General features: G+C 37.5%; 1 protein-coding gene across 1 annotated transcript in view; it reads left to right on the top strand.

The window, feature by feature from the left end:
• The first annotated feature begins 2948 nt into the window (after window positions 1-2948).
• CEP135 (centrosomal protein 135) overlaps window positions 2949-23158 on the top strand; it is a 32361-nt gene continuing 12151 nt past the window's right edge. Inside the window, exons 1-18 of the mRNA XM_086464322.1 lie at window positions 2949-3061; window positions 4285-4475; window positions 4992-5159; window positions 6554-6695; window positions 8384-8468; window positions 9429-9557; window positions 11225-11440; window positions 11996-12061; window positions 13044-13194; window positions 14173-14366; window positions 14845-14988; window positions 15546-15689; window positions 17190-17267; window positions 17435-17586; window positions 19629-19744; window positions 19821-19975; window positions 20474-20529; window positions 21178-21346. Coding sequence (XP_086320448.1) covers window positions 2949-3061; window positions 4285-4475; window positions 4992-5159; window positions 6554-6695; window positions 8384-8468; window positions 9429-9557; window positions 11225-11440; window positions 11996-12061; window positions 13044-13194; window positions 14173-14366; window positions 14845-14988; window positions 15546-15689; window positions 17190-17267; window positions 17435-17586; window positions 19629-19744; window positions 19821-19975; window positions 20474-20529; window positions 21178-21346 — 2469 coding nt within the window. The remainder of the gene's footprint in view (window positions 3062-4284; window positions 4476-4991; window positions 5160-6553; window positions 6696-8383; window positions 8469-9428; window positions 9558-11224; window positions 11441-11995; window positions 12062-13043; window positions 13195-14172; window positions 14367-14844; window positions 14989-15545; window positions 15690-17189; window positions 17268-17434; window positions 17587-19628; window positions 19745-19820; window positions 19976-20473; window positions 20530-21177; window positions 21347-23158) is intronic.

Here is a 23158-nt window from a genome sequence, read left to right as displayed (position 1 = left end):
GCGCGTGCCCCGTTGCTGCGGTGACGGGGCGGAAGCGGCCGCTGCTCCGCGCGCCATTTTCAAACCGCCGGCGCGGCCTAGGTGGCTGCGCCGGGCCTGCGAAGCGCTGCCGGGGCGCGGCGGTGGGCAGGGACCGTGTCCGCCGGGGCGGGGTGCCCGGTAGGGGAAGGAGAAGGGTGCTGCCGGCGGGACCGGGGCTCCTCGCAGGCAGGCGGCGGTGGCGGCGCTCCGCGGCTGGCTCGGGCTCCCGCTGTCGCGGCGGCGGTCGTTGTAGCGGCCCCGCGGACAGCGCGGGGCCGGGCCGCATCCGTCTGCTCTGCCCCTGGGGAGCGCAGATTAGCCTGGGCAGCCTCCCCCCAGCGTCTGGCCTACGCGCTGGTCTCTCGTTCCCCGGGGGTTCTGCAGTCCGCCTTCCCCGCCGGAGCCGCGTCTCTGCTGAAGCGGCCCGGGGACATCTCGGCTGCTCCTCAGCGGCTCGCCCGGCAAGAATTTGCTTGTAACTATATGTCTGGTAAGACCGACTCGGAGGGAGGGTGGAAAGAGTAGAAATAAACCTGTTTAAAAAGGGACTGTTGCCCCTATGGAGGCGTAAATCTATATTTATTTATTTATTTATAAAGGGATGCTGAAAGGTGACGAGCAGGCTCATAATCTATAGACGAGTTTTCTTGTGCTTTAATATAAACTTAGAGGTTTTGGTGACTCCTCCTTTAAAGAAGGAATCTTGGTTTTTCTAGACCAAGAGTTATCTTTCAGTCGGTAAAGTGGCAACACTTCATAGCAAATGTGGCGTATGAATATCTAGTCAGAAGCGAACTCTCAATAAATCAACTTGGAAACAGACTTTGCCAAAACTAGTCAAGCTCATTCAGTGCATCTTGAAAATGATGGTGCAGTGATAGTGTTTCACAACACAGCCTTCCGTGTCTGTGGGCATGTGTTAGAGCATTGCCATAGTCAAATGGTAGTCCGCTAGGTGCCCTTTTGACCTGGGTGAAAACAAAACTAGCCCTTTATAGCAGAATGAGCTATATGACCAATAATAACAGAACAGCAACAGCCGTTTTGTAAACATACTTCACACACACACACAAAAACTTTAGCATGTCAGTTCTGATGAATGAAGAATGAATTTTGGTATTTCCCAGAACTGAGACTGGCAACTCCAGTTCATAATTGTCTTTGATGTTAATGTTGTAGACTCAATAAAGAAATTTGTTTCATAGCATATACATTTGTCTGTGCTAATTTCTGTGTTCCATTGTCAGCTATGTAGTTTTATCTATCTTCCACGTGGCTCAGTGACCAATTATATCTTCCACGGCCAAGATATGTCTTTGCTCTGCTTTTTTATTACCACATTTTCTTATTCATAACACAAGTATTGCATCTGGAACAGTTCTTAATCTATACTCACCATGAATTTTCCTGTCTTGTTTTCAGACTGAAAGGAGGGCTTCAACGTGCTAAAGCTTTTCTGTTTCGTATTCCACCTGCAACGGTTAGTCTAATACCTATTAACACTGCTTCTTTCACACAATTTAATGCAAAATGATTCTATACTTATAGCCTAAAGGAACTGGATTTGAAGTTCCATTATTGCCCATCTTTCGTGTCAATGTTCCATTTTGGTCATTGGAACAGATGCTGTGCTCGTTAGACTGGTGATTTTCTCTCATCCGTGAAGCAGTACCTGGCAACCACAGTCCCGTTGCTAGACTTATTTGTAGTGTTTTGATACAATGAGATGAAATCTTACTTTCCAGCAGACATGAGAGAAACTTGCATATTTTCTCATTTTTGTAAATAATTTTATTTTTAAATACCTGCATATATTTATTTAATATCCTTTTAAAATCTGAGGGACTGTGAAACAGCACAGTTTAAAGGATATCTGTGTTCTGTCCCCTTTATATGAGATGCAAACGATGCTTCCTCGGATTGGTAGTGTGGCTACTGAGGTCTTTGCAGCCGGTAGGTTAATACTGAAACTTTTGAAGAAATGTGAAGGAAAATATTTTCCAGAAATAACTATTTTTCAGAAATATTTCTAACTATTGAAGAGATGTTTTCACATATTTAGGAGCATCAGCTCTAGTATTCCATTTCTTTTCTCATTCCGTCCCTAAGTCCAGAAGGACATAACAATGTAAAAATTCTTCTTTCTTCAAATGTACATGGCAAAACTGAAATTCTCCTCTGGATTCAGATACAGTAGTGCTGATGCAGCCTCTTTTAGATCAGGTTAGTAATAAAAAGATAACTAATCAGTCAAAAGAAAAAAATATCTCTGATCCTTGAACTGTATTTTCCAGAAAACAATGTGGGTAGGACTACAGTACACCAGTGCTTTTTTTCTTCCCTGTTTTCCTGTAGGAAAAAAAAAGATGTTAGAAATTAATCTCTTTAAAATTTTACACATTTATGTAATTTCACAAATGGCTGGCATAAGTTAAGTACTGCCTTGCAAACTTTGAAAGTAAGATTTATATATGAAAGAAAAAAGTATACGGGGTTTTTTGAGAGTCAGCTGTCACTTTGCATTGGGGAAGGCACCATGATGACCATGATTCAAAAAAAATCAGAACCTACTTCTTAGTCTTCCCACAGAAAGATCTTTTTGAAGTTCAGTTCTTCCATACTGGAAAGCAAAATTGATGTTCATACTCTTAAGATGTTAGGAAAGAGAAAACTAATTGCCAAGGCAAATTTTTTTAAGAAATATGTAAATATGTTTAAAACTTTGTAGTTGCTCTGTGATTCTCTTGGTTTTCCAAATTTTAAGGACATGCTTATGCACTGTATTTCCTACACAAAAAGTAGTTTTTTTCCATTACTTTTTTTGATATTAATCCTTCTTTAAAGGACAAATGCTCTAACAGACAATCTTTTGCAGGTGTCCTATTTTTCTTGACTGTGACAAAAGCTGCTTTGGAGGGGTGTTTACAATGACTGCCACTGCAGAGCGAAGGTTCATTAATCTCAGGAAACGTCTAAATCAGCTGGGCTATCGGCAGCCGTTGGGAGTGGAGAGTTTACCTTTGGTGGAAAAGCTTTTTAGGTATTCAAAAGGAGGTTCATTACAAACCATAGTAATGGTATTGTAGGTATTGTTTGATTTTTTTGGTGCTTAGTCCGAAGATTAATTTCAAGCATTGTTATCTCAGAGCTAACATTCAGTTTGTGTGTATGATGAAGTCAAATGCGTTTGCTTAAGTGATGAAAGCATTTTAAGGTTTCGTTTAATTCAGTAGGATTGTTTCTGAGGACCTATGATCTAGGAAAATTCAACTTTTCTAAGCTCGTAAGGGCCAAGAATAGTCACTATTGATGTGTGCTTAAAGGACACACTCTTATAACTGGTTATATAAAAAGTAATCCCTGTTGTCTGTACTGTGACTTAAAACATTCACAGCTCTGTTTTTTATGATCTCATTTGGAGAAGTTTAAATTTGCTGTCTCTGCAGTTTTTACAGGACACATAACAAGAAAATTTTCAGTTGACCTTCTTAATATAGCTGCCATTTCATGGCTGTGACATAGTAATCCAGTTTTTGTAATCCAATGATTACAAATGTAGTAATTTCCACAGTAATCCAGTTATATTTGGCTGAACATGCAAATATATGTATTCTGGTTCTGTTGCTCTCCAGCATCTAATACAGATGGAAGAACCATAGGTGGGCAGATGTGGAGTAATCTGCCTTCAACATTAAGCCTCATTCTGGTGTCTAACAAATAGGTTTAATCTCTCAATCACTGACTTTGATATTATTTTCACAAAAATGTTTGTAGCTGTTTACCACTAATCTCTCTTATGGAGCTTCTGATCTCCATGTAAATACTAGTAACCTTCTGGCCTTTTTAATTCTTGACTTCAAGTTTCTTCTGTGGTAAGTGGTGCTGTAACTGAGGTAGTGCTTGGAGGAAAGAAATAATTTTGCCAATTTTGAATATCTCGCTTGGTGTAGAAAAGTGAGTTTATTGAATTATCAGATGTAAACTCCTGATATGCTTTCTGAATACCGTTATTTTTTTATATTTGTCCTGTCATTTCTTACTTCCTTTTTTAAAGTAAAGGATTCCTGTCTTTCATTTTTGTTACATGAACGTTCTCTTTGCCTTTCTTTGAACCCATTTGTTCTACAGTTAGCATGGTCTCAGGGAAAGGGTTTTGTTTCTCAAGTCTTATATTATTTATAGTTTTATTTATTTATTAATATTTGCATCTGCAGTGTAAAGGCTGATAACGTTTTTAATGTGTCTGATGCTCCCTTATTCCAGTGACCTAGTTCATACAACTGAGAGCTTGCGCAGTGCAAAGTTATCTGCTGGAAAAACTGAAAAAGAATGCAGCAATTATGATGCTATTTTGGAACCTTATAAAACAGAGAATACGCGGCTTACCAGGGAAAATAATGAATTACATTTAGAAGTATTAAAACTGAAAGAGCAATCTGATCGTCATGTTAAAGGTAAGATAAAGATCATGATACTTTTTTTTTTTTTTTTTAATCCTTCTGTGCCAAAATAAAATTACAGCCAAATCCTTGATCTGCAGATTCTTTTATCTATACTTATAAGTCAGTGTGAGTGGTCATTGGCTTTGGTGCCCTTAGTGAATTAAGGTTCATGCGCAGACATTTCTTTTGTAGTTAAAAAGCTTCTGAGGTCCTGCAAATAATTGTTTTAATCGACCTTGAAAATGTTAGAACTTTTTAACATATGCTTTCATATCTTGAAATGCCACTTTTTAATTCAAAATGAAATACTGCTGTTAGATGTGCCTTTGTTCTGCTAAGAGGTATTATTTGTATAATATGTATAAATATATATTTTTGTGTGTGTATACATATATACATATGTATGTGTATTTGAAAATTTCATGTTATGGAAAAAGACTGTAGGATTCTCTTTATGCCTATCTTGATGCTACTAGGAAAAATAATAATGAATGAGAAAGATAATACTGCTTTTTCTCTCCCTTGAAGATTTGAAAGTCTCCTTAAGGAGGGTTGAACATGAAACGTCTGACTTGAAATTTCTGAATAACCAATATGTACATAAAATCAAAATGCTGGAAAAAGAGAACAAAGCCAAGACTGAAAAAATTCAGCAGCTTCAGGAGAAGAATCTGCAAGCAGTGGTGCAAACACCTGGTGAGTGCAAATAATCACAGATATTTTAACTTTTTTCTGGGCTTTTTTTGGCTCTTCAGAACACAACCTTTTATTCTCTAGGAAGAGAAGTTACTACAGTGAAGTAACTCTCCAATAGAGATTACCTTTTGGAAGTTTTGGCTCTGAATTCAGTCTTTTTTCTCTGTATGGAAGAACTGTTGTTAGCACATCACTTGTGTTGGGGACAAATTTGAATACAAATTCAGATTCAATAGAAGACTATTGTGTGACTGGAAAGCAGTGTTAATCAACAGGTATTTTTGTTTTTTTAGCGCTGCACCTAATGTAGTCAGAGGCAGGTTGTTCAACACCTGAATCTTTTTGACAGCTAATTGATGATGTGTGAGTGTATAATTCAGATTTTTGTAACCACGATCTAAAAGTAGCGAGATATAAAATATGTCTACAAATATTCCAACCCTCTGAAAGCTTACAGAATTTAAAGGGTCTTCGGATAACTGAAAATGTTCTGGATGTTACTTTCAGGTTAATTTCTTTCTCCAGGGTTTCCTTTTTCTTAACTTTTTTCAAACTAAGGGAAATAGCGAGAATTATTTTGTGAAATTTTGAAATTATCTTTTGTTTCGGTCGTTGAATTAAAAATGTATTTTTGGCATCTGTGGGAAATTAATATGTAGTTAGGTGAAATGAAAATTCCTCTCTATTTTTCCACACCTTTCTGCATTTCATGACCTTTGCTTCAAAGATGCCATGTTACACTTTTGTCTGTCTTTCTGCATACCTGCCCCTTGGTCAGCAGTCTTCTGGGATTTTTCTGTACTATGTCATCAAATATTGTATGTTCTTATTTAATCATGTGATGAGTAATTGTTCCTTCTGGAAATACTACTATGTTTTGCTTTGTTTTGAATATAATGTAACCATGCAAGCAAATAACCTACTTTGCTTGATATGGTCATGATATTTATTCGCTGAAATTACAATAGGATAGAAGGAAAAACACGGAGGTTAATTCAGTCATAAAATAGTTCTTAAATGTGAAAACAAAGTGTCTTTTTTGATGTTTTAATTTTGCTTTCTTAGTAAGGTAAATTGCTAACAGATTCAACAGGTTTGAACTGTAGAATATTTAACGTCTTAAACATTGGGGAAAATTACTTACACTGAACTTTGCATGTTTCCTTATTATAAAACCGAACTTTGACAAAGCTGATAATAACCTGCAAGAATGGTGTTGTCTAGAATGTTCACATTTTATCAACTTACTACAGTAAGATTAAAATGGTGAAATATGCCAATTCAGAAGGCAGTGGAATAAATATATTAAATTAAATTAAAAATTAAATTTCCTTAAAGATGACGACTCCCTTGCTTTAACTTCAAGTAACAGGCCTTTGGGTTTGGGCTTTTAGGTGGCAGAAAAAGAAGCATTCCCTTCAGGCGTCAACGCATGCAGATAGACCAGCCTGTCCCCCCATCGGGTGTTAGTACCTATCCAGTTCCTCAGCCAGAGGATCCTTACATCGCAGACCTTCTTCAGGTGGCTGATAATCGGTAATCTAAAAAACTTCTAAATTTTGAAGTATAGGTGTTAAATATCTGTAGTGGTTTTCCAACCCCCACCCTCCTCCTGCCTTTCAAATTTGCCTCAAACAAAATGGTATTTCATGATGTTTAAAGAGCCACTAGAGTTATAAAATGGGATTTTGCGTAGGAATTGGCAGTGCTGCCTGTGACAAAGTTGTGATGGATGTTTAATAAGCTGGTTATTTCCTTAAAGGATTTTTCTTAAAATTTCTATGCAGGTTTTACTGTTACACCTGATTTTAGATTAGGTGTTCTGCAAAAAAGCTAGGTGTAATGTTTTGCATAGGAATAAACAGATTTTTCCCACTTATTTCGGAAGACTACAATATTCTTGATTTTTGTAATACTATTTTTGGCTTGTGAACCTGTATTATGAAATATTCAAGTAAATTCATTTTTCTTCTTTAGAAGGTATCTGTAGAGAGTTTACATGGCAAGGTGTTGGCATTGGGGAGACTGCAAGGGTGGCCCCTCTGAGAAGAGACCAGCAGCTACACTGTGCTGGACACAGCCAGTACCATCTGGCTTCAAAACAGACCCACCATGGGTCACAACTGAGCCCGTCAGCCAAGCTGGTGGCTCCTCTGTGAAAATGTTTTTTAAGAAAGGGTAAAACAACCAATGCTGCGCAGCAGCAGCGAGAGGGAGGAGTAAGAAAAATATGAGAGAAACAACCCTGCAGACACCAAGGTCAGTGAAGAAGGAGGGGGAAGAGGTGCTCCAGATGCCAGAGCAGAGGTTCCCCTGCAGCCTATGGAGAAGACCATAGTGATGCAGGTTGTCCATGCAGGCTCTGGAAAGCACCACATCAGAGCAGATATCCACACTGCAGCCCGTGGAGGACCCCATGCTGGAGCAAGTGGATATGCCCTGAAGGAAGCTGCAGCCCGTGGAGCAGGCTCCTGGCAGGAACTGCAGCTTGTGGAGAGGAGCCCACACAGGAGCAGGTTTTCTGGCAGGAGGTGTGGCCTATGAGGGACCCACACTGGAACAGTCTGTTCATGAAGGACTGCACCATGTGGAGATGGCCCATGCTGGAGCAGTTTGTGAAGGACTGTATCCCATGGGAGGGACCCCGTGCTGGAACAGGGGAACAGTGTGAGGAGGAAGGAGGAGCAAAGCTGAAGTGTTAGGAACTAACGGCGGCTCCCAGTCCTCATCCCTGCTGCACCACTTGGGGTAGGGCACGATATAAGAGTTGGAAGTGAAGCTGTGAAGTTGAGCTTGGCAAAAAGCGGAGGAAGGTGGGTTTAGTTTGGTTTTTGTTTCTCACCATCCTACTCTATTTTTAATTGATGATAAATTAAATTAATCTTCCCCACGTTGAGTCTGTGTTGCTTGTGACAGTAGTTGGTAAATGATCTCCCTGTCTTTATCTTGATCCTTTTCACCTTGAGCTTTTTCATATTATTTTCTCCCACATTGTGTTGAGGAGAGGGAGTGAGAGATCAGTTGGGTGATGATCTGGCATCAGCCAGAGTCAATCTGCTACAATATCTCAAACCATGGCTTCTGTATTAATATTTTGTATGAACAAGACTATTTTTTTGTGAAATATTTACGTTTGGGAGCAAAGAGAAAATACTAATATTGAATTGTTGTGTACACATGATTCTTCCATGAATCAACATAAACAGTATATTGCTAAATTTCAGAATTCATGAACTTCAGTCGGAAGTAACAGAGCTACAGGAAAAACTGGAGATATCTGAACGTGGAATGAAAAATTATAGCAAACAGGTATGTTTACAGATTTTTTTAACTGTTATTAGTCTATAGTAGCATTGCGGTGGCCTTGATTATAATTTGTGTTTTAACCTCATTGGGAAAGCACTGTAGGGCTTGTGAAACACAATTATTCTAACTTGCCTATGTTGGGCTATTTCTCTCCTCTCCTTTTAAAGATAGCAGCAATGATAAAATACTTGCCTGCTGCTTTTGCTGATGTATTTTGTGTATTAAAATTACATTAAATAAGCAAACCTTGATGATCGTAAGTAGAATTTGTGTATGTCTGGGGATTTTTAGTGCAGAAGCATTAACTGGTCCAAAATAGTAATTCGATTTACAGATATTTTAGGATAATTTTTTTCACTCTTTGGACTAGTTGTATTTTTTGAATTTGTAATTTTTGAAAGTTAATTTATGAACAACAGATTTTACAATATTTTAATTAGAGTGGATTGATAAGATACGTATGATCTTTAAGTGATGGGATTGCATCAATTATTCCTGTGTTGTTGTATCTTTCAATATTTGGGGATTAGTGGACACCATCCTCTTTTTTTTTTTTTTTTTTCCTTGCATCTTGGTTTTTCTCTTCCAGTGTTCACTGTTTTAAAAGTTGATTTAAAAGCTTTTCCCCTAAATTTAAATACTAGTCTCAGACAGTTAATTTGCAACATTCATTAACTTCACTTTAAATGAAAATTATTGGGTTTTCTTCAAGAAATGATCTAGTAGGAATTCTTTCAGGGGGTTTTTTGTACCAATTCTATTTGAGTCATTTATTTTTCTTTCAAAGAAATAACTTTTTTGAGGAAAACTCCAGAGTTAAAAAATAAATTATGTTAAAGATAAAAATTGCATTATTAGGTGTGTATCTTCTTCCTGTATGTTATACAGATATTTATTTGAACGCAGGTTCTATTAAATGGTAGAGAAGATAAATAAGATTTTTCTTCTTTTTTCCACTCAAAGGTTGAGCTAAGAGACAAAGAAATAGAGCGCCTGGTGCTAGCATTGGATGGGGGGCGTTCTCATGAGGTTCTCTCTCTGGAATCGAGAAGTAAAAGTAATGAGAAGCTTATTGCCCATTTGAATTTGCAGGTAATGGATTTATTACTGTTGTTTAGTCAAAAAAAAAAAACCTAGCAATCTAAAAAGACCCACAAAAACCTCTAGCTGTTTTAAAAAATCACTATTAGATATAAAATCAATCAATTTAACTTGCTTTGTTTTCTAGGTGGCAGCATTTCTTGTCTAAGGAAATTTCATTTCTTGTTTTAAGTCTTTTAGAATGGTTTTGGTAAAGAATTCTGTGTACTCACATCTGTACACAGTAATGTTAATCTGAGAGTATTTAGAAAATTTCTGTATGGTACACTGTTTTCACCAAGTTTGAAAAGACTTATTTTCTTTTTTAAATTATTTTATTTTTGTACCTATCATTTATGTTTTAGGCACTAATCATGGTGCATGTACTTATGATAAGGAGTAGTCCTGCAGATAGTCTCGTCAGATAGTGGGGTATCTTCCTCATTGAATTCAAATGGTCCCCACCTTTATTCCAACATAGACTTGAAAGGGAAGGATAAGCTTAGGATAAAGATGTTTGTGTTTACTGTGCATATTACCATGCATTCAATATTGGTCTCAGAATGAGGATTTAAAAAAATAACACAAGACAGGCTGGAGTACACATCAAGTAAAGCCCATCTCTGGATTTTTACCATCAATTCTCTGTTTTTCCAGCTGACGTTATGTATGTTGTGCGTGACGTACAGTGGCATGAGAGCCACATTGCGGAGTTTATTAGCTTAGATTAAGTGCTGCAAAAATACAGAATGAGCTGTGACTTGGAAGCAGTACAGCTGCGTTCGGTGATCTTGAATTAGTAAGTCATGCTGGACACAAACTGATTGTACAGAGAGTCAGCCCAGAGCTGCAGAAAGCTGGTTTTGGGCCTATTTGCTCAGGCTCAGTGCCCACTTTTATTCTCTGACAATAAACGGATGGATCTCTCTATGTAGTCGTATTCTTGACTATGAGAGGGCTCAGACTTCCTTCTGTGTGTCTACAGCAATACTTCCTTCTGGAACTTTAAGCAAAGTTGTGTGGAGAAGGAAGTGGAGCACCTCTGTTTTCTTGGATCTTTTAAAATACTTCAGGCTGCCATTTTCCTGGGTAGTGTAACTTCTTGTGTATATTTTTTTTATTCCCACTCCACATCCCTGCCTGTCTTCTGTTTACTCCCAGGGAAAGGTATACAGGGAAAAAACAATATCTATAGAGCAGGATTTCTGAGGATGTTGTGTTTAAGGTGGTGAGATATGTTGGGGGCAAGATAGGTTTTGGGAGTCTGATCTGTAAAGCTTCACTTTCGTGAAGGAGTAACAGTGAGACTAAGCCTAACAAATACACTACAAGGGTGCAGAGAAGAATGTGTCCTCGTATTTTGTGAAATTTAGGCAAACTCATGAATACACTGGGTCTACCGGACTGATGCCCAAACAGGTTTCTGTACACATCTCTGCTTTGCAGTACTTTGTTTTAGAATAAGCTTCAGATTTTGGAAACTAGATGAAGAACAATGTAGTAACTAATTCTTTCACCTTGCACCTTTGTAAAACCATGGTTTTTTCATGTTGATAAGCATTAAGCATGTCCCTTTTTGACTATGGATATAGAGATAATATATTTCAGAAGATTGGGAGGAACTTTTGCTACCTAGTTTAACAATACACATTAATGTTTTAATGATAAATTTCTTCCAGGTTGAATATCTTCAGCAAACAAACAAAGAACTTGAAAATCGCATTCAAGACCTCTTGGACACGAAACAAAATGTGGCAAGTGAGGTAGTGCATTTGAGCAATAAAAATGAAGAACTGTGTCAAGAACTGAATGAAATAGACCACTTGGCACAACAGTTGGAAAGACACAAGGAAATTGTGATTGAGACTGCAGATAAGGAAATAGGAGAAGCAAAGGTAATCACTGATGTGTTACAGTGTGAAGGATCTGCTTGGCTCTTATGTGGCTTTATATCTTTTAATTGCAACAAATGACCTATCAGCTTGTAAAGAAAGATTAAAAAGATATTTTACTTAGTATTGTAATTTACTTAATATTTACTTAAATCACAGCGATTTTCTCTTTACTATATTAGGTGAGATGAGTTTAGTTAAGAGGCAATCTGTCTTCCTTCTGTTACCTTAGTATGAAATAAAATTCTCAGATACTTAAAACTATTGATAGGTAATAGATATTTGCAACAGTGATGCCTGTGTTTGGAGGGGTTTTTTCCTATGAGGAGTTATGCAATGATTTCTTTAATTGTTGTGCTCTAAAAGAGCAAGGGTGTGTATACCACAAATTTTTTGTGCTTTCAGTTCAAAGGAGCTTTGCTACTTAATATTTGGCAGATTACAAGGAACTAATGTTATTTCTTACACAAATAGTCTGTTTCCTTAGCTTTTTTGTAACAAAGGAATTGTCATTTTGAAGATCTAACTTTTAACATATGGGTTAATTTTGGTTGATAGAAAGAAATTGAAAGAAAACACAGTGAAATACAGGATCTTGAAGAAACAATAACAAGGCTTAAATCAGTAAGTAAAAATACTTTCAAGTCATGTTTGTAGCATTTTTTGCCATACTGTCATCTACATGATTCTTTTATTTATTATAAAAAATAACAATTTAACAATTGACAAGAGAACTTTTATAGTACCCCAAAACTCTGTTTAACAAATTACTAATTAATAAATGAAAGAGATAAAGAAGCTACATCATATTGTTGCAAAAATAAACTGAAAGAAAAAAAGACAGTATGGTTGACCATGTCCTTATTGTACATTTCCTTATTTCTGCTATTTGAAGTTGTAATTTCCTTGACATAATCATTTGTACCACAAACGAGTTATGACATCCTAGAGGATTTTCTTCATTTAGAAACTACTGTGTCTCTTAACCAGCGTGTAAATAATTATGCAATATTTGGCTCACTCAGAAACAAAGCATAGTAGCCCAGATGAAAAACATCAATATTATCAGTTCCTTGAAGACAAAACTCTTACCAGTGCATACCAAGTTGTGTATTAGTTGGGCAGTGTTTTGGTTTAGTATTTCTAGTGAACATGAAAACACAAAAATATTTCATTTTCAGGGCACCAGATTTTAGGAAAGACATGCTAAATAGTATTTGATTAACTGCAGGGTTCCGTTAACTGAGAATGCCATATTGAGATGTAATTTAACACCAACAGTGTTACTAAATGCCATTAAAAATTATTTCTTGCTTTAGTTATTACTTTTTTTCTGTGTTTGTATCCCACTATCCTTCTGGCTGGTTCCTTGAATTAAAGGAGGGTTGATCTTGCTTGGTTTTTTACTGACTGCAAACCATGTCGAACATAATGATTACTTTGACGTAGCATACGAAAAAAGTAGTGTAAAAACAATGACGGCCTTTAACAAATGTTAAAGCATAAAACATCCAGGTTAAACAGAAGTTTAAAAAATAATTAGATATTTTTTTCCAAACATCTCTCTTGGCACTTCTAATTTTTTTAATAATACTTGTTACTTCAGGAGTTGTGCTCATGTCATAGGGAGAACAAGAAACTAAGTGAAGAGCTCTTTGGAAAAGCAGATGATAAAGAGAATCTTGAACTGTTGTTAAACCAGCTTGAACAAGAGAAACAAAGGCTGACAGAAAAAACAGAGAACTTAGAAATAAAAGGTAAATCATCAAACATAGATTCCTGTAAATTATCTTCCTATAATTTTTGAAATAGAAAACCTTACCTAGTTAAGATACAGTTAATAATACTAAAAGACTTAATATATGTAAATTAAAAGACAACCATAGGTCTTCAGTCAGAATTGAAGTGAAAACTTTTGTCAGGGAAACATGTTTTCATTCTGTGAGGACTGAAAATTGAGCTTTTTACTGTGATCCCACAGGACATCCTAATACTAATACTATGGCAGTTTTATATAAAATAATTTCTTTTGTCCAAAAATGGTTTTATTCTCTGTCTTTCTGAGTGAGTGAATTCAGACTGTGTTTCTTGAGAGCTTTATCCAGTTGGATCCTGAAAACCTCCAGGGATGGAGATTCCACGACATCTAAGCAACCCATTTCAATGTTTGTTTATCCTCAGAGTAAATTTTTTCCCTGGATATTGCTTGTAATTGCCTGTAGCAATTAATCACCATTGTTCCTTGTTTACCTTCTGTGCACCTCTGTGAAGAAACTGGCTCCGTGTCATCTATAACCCCCTTTTGGTATTGCCAGTCTGCTCTTGGGTCCCCAGCTCCTCTCCAGGCTGAACAAGCCCAGTTCCTGCAGCCATTCCCCACAGGGCAAGTATTCTGCTCCCTGCCAGAGTCCTGGACTCGCTCAGGTTTATCAGCATCTTTCTTGTACTAAGGGGGACAAAACTGAACACAGTGTTGTAAATGCAGTCTAATGAGCGCTGAGTAAGGGGGAATAATCCCATCCCTCAGTCTGTGTCTCCGTTGATACAGCCCAATATGCTGTTAGGCCTTTATTGTTTCCAGAGCACGCTGCTCACTCATGCTTAGCCTACTGGCAACCAGGACTCCTATGTCCTTTTCAGCAGATTTGCTGTCCAGATGGTTGCTGGGAGTTAGTCAGTCCCAAATACAAATGTCTGTGTGGAAATTGCAGTTGTTTTTATTTCCTTTTCTGCAGAACGAGAACTTGTCCTAGAAATAGAAAGAATGAGATTAGAATATGGTATAGCCCTAGGAGACAAATCCCCATCTCGTCTAGATGCCTTTGTAAAGACTTTAGAAGATGACAGAGATTATTATAAGCGAGAATTAGAATATCTTCAGAAAATGATAAAGCGAAGGCCTAGCCCAAGCCATAGGACTCCAGAGAAGGTAAAATTCCTGCTGCCAAGCCAAGCTGAAAAAGTAATGGAAATACTGTAGAACCATTTAAGGAGCTGTTAAATATATTTTCAAATTCCGTAGCAGTAAAGGACTGTAGTAGTTTTTTATATTATGCTTAACGTAAAAAATTAACTGAGAGAAACTAGTGAACTTGCATTTTATTTTCCTATTCTCATTTTACAGTAACATATTAATTATCAATCAGTTATTTGAAATAAATAGAACTAGATGATAAAGAGAAAAAGGTTGAAGTCTTCTTTTTAGTTGTTTTGCTTTTTCTCCTTAACGGTTAGATCTTATTGTTTAAATTCTATCACCAGTGCCAGGCTTTTTCGTACAATCAAAATTTATTTTCTATGTATGTTTCGTGTGTTACTAATAGTATGAGTTCTTTCTTTTCTTGTATTAATTATCCTACTATTTTAATTAGTATATTTTAACATACATTTTATTAATCACTTTGCAGAATGAAGATCTTAGGTTGATCACCAGAGAAAGAGATGAGCTACAGTCCATGTTAGACAGATTTGAAAAACACATGATAGGAATTCAATCCAATGTCAAGATATTGACTGCAGAAAGAGATAGATTAAATGTTCTTTATAAGCAGGTAAGAAGAGAGTGTTTATAACTGGCATTGAAATAACCTATTAACACTTTTACTGTTGCTTATTTAAAATGTAAAAGCCTCTCTATAACAGAACTTGAGGAGTATAAACCTACTAGAATAATAAAATATATACCTATTTTTATTACTAGTTAATAAAGTTATGTATTCCAAAGTTACTATATTAACTTTGAAGCCACTATAACTTACTGTACTGGCATTTGGAAATGAGAAAGATCAGGGAGAAAGATCAAGAGAATGCATGAGAAAGTTGGGTAAGGATACAGGCTAGAAAGCAAGGAAGAAGTGTGGGAACTGATAAGAAAATAGAGTGAAGTTAGGCTATACTTGGAACAGTAAAAGGATGATGAGTGCATTGGCAGCATGAGTTGTCATGCCACTGTGTGATTTAGGGAATATATTTTAGTTATCTAGGAAAAAATAAGACTATAATAGCACTTCTATTCTAGGAACAGCATTGAAACTTTCCTTTTTGTTAGTGCATACACTTTATTAACTGCAATTCACATAGGCTAACAAATGATAATCTTCTTTTAAAGTCTCAGGCTGAATTGAACAGGATGAGAAGAGAAGCAAAACATAGTTTAGTTTCTCAAAGTCATGTGGAAGAAGAAAGAGACATTGCGCTGACTGACTTTAGAAGACTAATGGCAGAGAAAGAAAGCCTCAGAGAAAAATTAAAGGTGAGCTTTTCTAGCTTCATTGCTTACAGTGAGGTGGCATATAGGGAAGGCTTCTACAATAATGCCATATTCGTGTCAGCTGTCTGTCAGTTCCCCTCTTCAATAACTTTTGAACTTACCTAATTTCAAACCCCCTTGAGAGAGCTCGATGAATTGTCTGAGTTATCCTTGGAATCTCAGTTCCTAGGTGGGGATAGGGGGAGAGGAACATGCTTTTAAGTGTCTGAGGGCACGTGCTTTAAGTCTGAGGGCAAGGGTGTCATCGCCTTTTGTGAAGACCCTAGATATGAAGTCCTAACAGAATATTTTTGTGTGTATGCGCTATGAAGATGCTTGTGTGTCACATATGGTTCTTGTCCCACGAACTGGGGACTTCATGGACTTTTTCATATTAACTAATCTTTGGTTATTGTTGCAATTTGTAGAAGAATATATTTTAAATGATGTATAACTGGACCATCAATCCTAAATCCATAGGAATCCAAGTTTTGTTATATTTAACCTTTTAAAAAATATTTATTAATGCAATAATTTTCCTGTTACTGTGTCCTCTTGATGTCTGGTGTTAAAGTGCGTTAATGTCTTGTTTGGTTATAGCCAAGAGCATATGATTTCAGGAGGGTTTCCCTGAATTCTTTATTGGGTCATTAACATAATGTATACAGGTTTTTCAAATGTCCTGAAAATTCAGAAATTTAAAATAATATTAATGGACTGATCCAAAGACAGCATAGGTCAAGACTGACTGTGCAATGAACGTTTCTGTAGTTTGATTTACTATCACGAAAATAGAGAACTGTAGTTATCTGAATGCAGCAGCGGTAACTCTGACCTCTTTGCTTAAAGCGTGTGCATGCAGTGGAAGAAGTGTGCTTCCAGCTCCATCCCTTCTTCTTGTAGGCGACTACCAACATTTTGTATGTGTGCCACTTTGAAATATCTGCACAAGACTACTGATCTCAGGCATTTCTAGTATGTCTGAGAGTTTGTTTAATAATTTCACTGCACTTATGCCCAGAAGTCAGAGAACAGACAAATTGTTTAAAAAAAATTTCTTCATAGACTTCAAGAAAAACAGTTAGCTTTGTAATCTGTTTTACATTTCATGTTAATGATAATTTAACAAATTAATTTCAAACAGCTTAGGACACTAAGCTATGCATGCTTGCAACCTTTCCTATGGTCCTGTAGCTCAGCAATCTTTCTGCAACAACTTATAAATATTAATTTGGTTGGGACCAAATATGAATATACTTTTTCTTAAAAAAAAAAAACCCAAACAAACAACAACCAAAACCCAAAATCAAACTCAGTGATATTATATTGACCTGCAGTGGTGTATTTTCAGCTAATGCTCCGTAGTTTTATAGAGAGAACTTTGCATTTGGTTATTCATCTAAGAATGTAGAGCAATGTTTTCTAAAACATTAAGCTGAAATTTCTATGGTTAAATCTGAAAACGTGTATGTTGTTACATGTGATTCTATATTTCTATCTCAGATTCAGCAAGAAGCAGCTAACCTTGAAAAATCAAAGATGCAGCATGATATTTCAGAACTTGAGAATAATATTCAAGGAGTAAGTGCATTTTTAGGATGTAAGCTTTCATTACTTCTAAAATAGGATAGACTTTCAAGCAATTAATTTTGTTATCTGTTTTCTACTTAAATTTATTTAAAAGCCAAGTTATGATAGCTTTCTACAACAATAACATGTTTGGGGTTTGTTTTTTTTTTTAATTGCAGTTTGAGATGGAAAGGTGTGAACTAAAGACTACAATCTCTGTCATGAAAGAAAGAATAAACTCTTTGGAAAATGAATTAAAATTGAAGTCCAGTAAGCTTGCCCAGACATCTGATGATTCTTCTCAATTTAAAGATGAGATTTGCTCACTTCAGTAAGTCTAATACAAAATGTGGTGGTCTTTCACAGATGTTGACATTATTTTCTTTGTTCTATGACTGTATAGCAGAGTTGAGTTCCTGGGAAAGACTATAAAATATTTTCAGAATCACTTGGTACTCTTTTTGTCTTAAGGAAAAGTAAATATGAGTAAGGAAAGTGTTGTGATGGCTTTTCTCAGCGCGCTCCTCTGGGACTTATCTGATGACCAGATATACGGATAATTTTTGTGGCTAATTGTGAATGAAAATTTTCTCCTTCTAGAATTGTTTCCTCTAACCGCCATGTTCTTTGCTTATGGATGTAGCAGAACAGAAAATTCCTAAAAGGATTTCCGAATGCTGTTTGTTAAAAGTAAGAGAGATGCCTTTGCAAACTGCAGCAGTAGGACCCAATTGTGCCAGCCTTACAAAGTTGTCAGTAATACTGAAAATTTCATGCCAAGCTTTAGGCACTGATATTCCACAGCTGAGTGGTTCACGGAGAATCATTCTGTAATGGCATTTTACTTGAGCTGTTTTTCTTGTGTCACTCTTTTTCATATGCTAATACTATCACATATATACTACAGTTTGGAGAGTTGGTGTCTTATGATTGGTAGACACAGTCTGTGGGAATTTGACCAGTTGGCCCAGAACTGGAGGATCAAGTACAGTCATGTATTTTTAAGGCCTTTTTAAACTTGCAGGATCATTGCTGCACTCTTCTAAAGTGGTTTTAGAAGAGACCTCCCATCAGCTATCTAAATGCGATAGAACAAGACGGTGGCTTAGAGAAAGTGGAAATAGAGTATTGAATAAATCTGGGCAGAAATTTGGAAATCTGGTCTTTGGTTTAGGTGTAAACGAGAGCCTTTGATGTAAGAGATCTCTACAGGATAGGTAATGCTGTAGATAAGATCTTTTGGACCTTTTACAAGGGAAGGCAGGGTCTGTGGCTCACACCCCACACATCCCCTCCACCTGAGCAGTACTCTATTGCACTATATAAACAGTACAGTAGCAGGGTGGGTATCTGAAGAACTGAAGCTGAGAAGTGGGCCTTGGAGTTCATTTCATGCTCCCAATTGCACAAAGAAGGCTGTTAGTAAAATAATTAGTGTTTTTGTTGATAAAATTGTGACAACATTCATAAAAGTGAAATATCTTGTTAGGTTCCTTATTATTTTAGTGGAAAGCATTGATATTATAAAAAGGAGGAAATAAGGAGCAGGGCTATAGTAATTTCAGCATTTGGTTCTACTTTGTGCATGGTAGCAGTTTGTTATAGCTGTGTTTGGGGCCCCCCTTTTTATTTTTTTCCCTCTAAAGTTTCACTCTAAACTGAGTGAGAGCAATCTTTATCTGCAGGCATGCTGTATTCCCGATTGGTGGGGTTTTTAAAAAGGAAAAGCTCTAGCTTTTGTGGGATCCCACTTCAGAGGGATTTTTATTTCCTGACCTGTTTTGTAAAATAATCCATTCAATTACTTAGGAGATTTTTTTTGCATTTTTTTTCCCTAGGTCACCCTGATATTTCTTGCTAAGCAAAACAACTCTGTAGGTAGATGGTTTCATATATCTTTCAGGCTCTGTATTTCTTAAAAGTAGGATCAGCACTGTAGCTGTCAATTTGGTTGCTGCTTAAAATGGGATGTGGCTGATAATCACTGCTATGAGCTACATATCAAAATCTTTATAAAACAAAGAGTCAAAAGACCCAAGTAACAAGAGTGACATGATGAAAAGTACCAGTAATCAGAGGAAGTGAATGTTTCAGATTATCATGGTGGTTCCACCGAGGTTCTCTTGCTCCATTTTGGAATGGTGTTGAGGTGGACTTGCTGCAGGGGTCCAGAGCAACCAAGTGGTGTTGGCCTCGGCAATCCTTAATAGTCCTCTCTCTCCCAGAGAGGGAGGGAGAGAGCTCGTGAATATGGCACAGCCCTGTCGTGAGATTATGCTGGAACTACTCCTGCACTTCAAGCAGCTTAAGAGCCATACTCTGATGACCCTGAATAGGTTCCAGACTTCTTTAAACTGTATACTGATTTTCCAGGCTCTTAAATGACCAGCTCCAGAGGTCTGTTGAAGATTTACAGCACCGATTGTCCCTCAAAAAGGATGAACTGCAGTCAGCTCAAGAAGAAATTGTAAAGCTAGAGGATAAAATAGGTAATCACTAGTTATTTTTATGCTCATCTCATTTTTAAAAAAAAAAAATAGAAATGACTTATTATTTTATTTATAGATAGGTTAAACCAGAGGAGCACTTCACAGGATGAAGCAGTCAATGTGCTTAGAAGTACTATTACTGTTTTAGACAAAGAAAAAGACAATCTTCAAGAAACTGTAGATGAAAAAACAGAAAGAATTGCTTGCTTAGATGACAACTTAGCTAACAAGGTATGTGCAGTAAAAGTAATATTTTGCAGTTCATCTGGGGATTTTTAAAGCAGTTACATTCTAGGGAGACATTTTGCCTTGATGACAAAGCCTGTGCAGAGCTCTAGGCATCACATAAACACTATGTTTGGACATAACCAATACAAAGAGTCATTTGCCAACTCAATAGCATTTTAATTATGATTGTTAGTGTCTTCCCTAAACACTCCAAGAAAATAAAGAAGTATTTTTTTTCATTTTGACTTGGAGGTATTTATTGAGATATAAGGTTCTAGCCTGAGGTGACAGAATCTATAGCTGACTTCTGTCTTTTTTGATGACAAGACAGTCCTTTCTCAGTAAAGAAAAGAAGGTTGGAAATTTGAATGTGCAAAGATGCAATTACTTATTGATGAAGGGTTAAAATGAAAGTTTAAACATAAAGTTCTTTAACTTGAAGTATCCTGTTATGCTGCAATATAATAATACCTAACACAACTTTTGCTTTTATTTTCGTAGGAAAAAACAATTACTCATTTACGTCTAACTCTATCTGAGCTGGAGTCTTCAAGAGAGTAAGTAAAGAGTAGGATGCCACCTTCAGTGATTTTATTTTATCTAGTGGTTTTAAAGTGAAAGTAGATAGCTATTTAAGTTATTTTGGTGAAATGGAGTTAATTCTGTTTAAGTCAATAATGGAGTGTAGTGTGTTGAGAAAGACATACACAAGTTTTGAAGAGACTTCCCTTGCAATTATATTGCAGGCTGCTAAGATGCTGTTAAGATAGCCATTAACAGCTGTTTCTCTGTCTTTATTTTCCTAAATTAGTAACGTTTCTTGATTCTCGGTTGAGAAGTAGCTTTTTAGTATTTTGAGTACTCCACTAGATATTATTAGATTGACCCAGGTAAAACTCAGAGCTGAACTCTTGATTATTGGCAAGTATCTGTAATTCTGTTTGTGTAATAAGATACATCCTGCCAGATATGTCCCATAAGTTGAAGATTAACTCCATTTTCTTTGTGCATGTTGACATGTTACATCCTTAGAGCTTATGGTTATGTTTAGACTCAGTTTGTCAGCCTTCAGAGAGCAAGAATTTGCCTTTTTTCTTTTTTAAAAGATAAAGCTTTTGCATATCCAAAATCCACATCTGATCATTTTCAGCAATATGTGGTATAGTCTAAGAAGGGACAACTTAATTAAGGTTTTCACTTTATAGCCAGTTGAAGGACATGCTGAGCAACAGAGACCATGAGATATCTAGCTTACGTCGCCAGCTTGATACATCCCACGTAGAGCTTGCAGAAACAGGAAGAGTAAAGGAAATGGCTCTGAAAGAAAACAGACGACTGCAAGATGACCTAGCTACAATGGCCAGAGAAAACCAGGTATGAAGGCAGCATGTTTACTGAAGTACTAAACTGTTTTTTGTGGAGATTCTGTTCAGGTACTTTATTTGACTGCTTGCAGAGTTTTATGTTACATCTTTTTATTTGTACTAGTTCTATATGGTTTCATCTTTCCTTAGCTCTCTAGTAGAATCATAGAATCACAGAATGTATTGGGTTGGAAGGGACCTCTAAAGGTCATCTAGTCCAACCCCCCTACAGTAAGCAGGGACATCTCTAACTAGGTCAAGTTGCTCAGGGCCCCGTCAAGCCTGACCTTGAACGTCTCCAGGGATGGGGCTTCCACTGCCCCTCTGGGCAACCTGTTCCACTGATCCACCGCCCTCGTATTAAAGAACTTTCTTCCGAATGTCCAACATAAATCTACCCTTTTCTAGCTTAAAACCATTTCCCCTCGTCCTGTCACTACAAACCCTTGTGAATAGTTCTTCCCCTGCCACCTTATAGGCCCTTTTCAGGTACTGGAAGGCTGCTAGAAGGTCCCCCCAGAGCCTTCTCTTCTCCAGGCTGAACAACCCAACTCTCTCAGCCTGTCCTTGTAGGAGAGGTGCTTCAGCCCTCTGATCATTTTTGTGGCCCTCCTCTGGACACGCTTCAACAGGTCCATGCCCTTCTTGTGTTGGGGGCTCCAGAGCTGGATGCAGTACTGAAGGTGAGGTCTCACCAGGGCACAGCAGAGGCGCAGAATCACCTCTCCAGATCTGCTGGCCACGCATCTTTTGATGCAGCCCAGGATGTGATTGGCCTTCTGGGCTGCAGTTGCGCACTGGTAGCTCATGTCCAGCTTTTCATCCACCAGTGCCCACAAGTCTTTTTCCGCAGGGCTGCTCTCTAGCCTGTCTTCTCCCGGCCTTTATTGATACTGGCAGTTGCTCCAGCCCAGGTGCAGGACCCTGCACTTGGCCTTATTGAACCTCATGAGGTTGGTCAGGGCGCACCTCTCCAGCCTGTCCAGGTCCCTCTAGATGGCATCCCGTCCCTCTGGCATATAGCAGTTTAGAGTCATCCTTGCTAACAGTTACCAGTCAGTAGCTTTAGGCCAAAAAGCAGGTGGGAAGTTGATTCTGATTGCCTAGTGGACGCTGAGTTGGTTCATGTGTATTCATGGTCAGCTTTCCAGTTGGGAACTATGCAGTCCATCTCAGCTCCTGATGGCTAAATACGTTTCCTTGTAAAGTGGATGCTATAAAGGCATGACTTAAACTTTCATCAGTTACAGAATCAAAGTTGAAATAGAATCTTTAATGTCTTGAGGAACTGCCTATTTCCGTAGGGTATCATTGGATATTTTATTGAAAGATGAGCTATCTCCAGCTGATGGTGTAGGTGAAATAAAAAATTTGCAAGACAGAAGTAGTTGAGAGATTTATTGAATTAAACTGTTTGATTATCATTGTTATTATTATTCTTGTGGCATCTTCATCTTGAGATGTTCTCCAGGAGTCTGCAAGTTAGACCAACCACTGGTGTGTAAGGCCTGTTCTTTCAAGAGCATGAGGGGCTTATATAGTACATGTCCATTTGCGCTTTTCCGAGTCATCATTGCTCCATCTCTTTTTCCTTGGAATTCTCTGGGTCTGGGATCCATGGCTTGGAAAGCCTGAAGTGCAGTCAGTCTTGCTAATCCCCTCTCAGTTTGAGGAATCATGGGTTGGTTTTGTGCACTAACTGCTTACTACTGGCCAAAAGCTCCCAGCTTCAAGTGCATGATGTGGGTGTCCCTCTACTATAAAGCGTGTGTATGGAAGATATATTACAAAAATGTCCAGTGTTTCATAGGGTAAGTAACAT

Source organism: Leptosomus discolor, chromosome 4 (genome assembly GCF_034619465.1).
Source record: "Leptosomus discolor isolate bLepDis1 chromosome 4, bLepDis1.hap2, whole genome shotgun sequence".
NCBI classification, from domain to species: Eukaryota; Metazoa; Chordata; class Aves; order Leptosomiformes; family Leptosomidae; genus Leptosomus; species Leptosomus discolor.
Note: the sequence above shows the minus strand (reverse complement) of the source record. Positions and strands in the feature narration are given on the sequence as shown.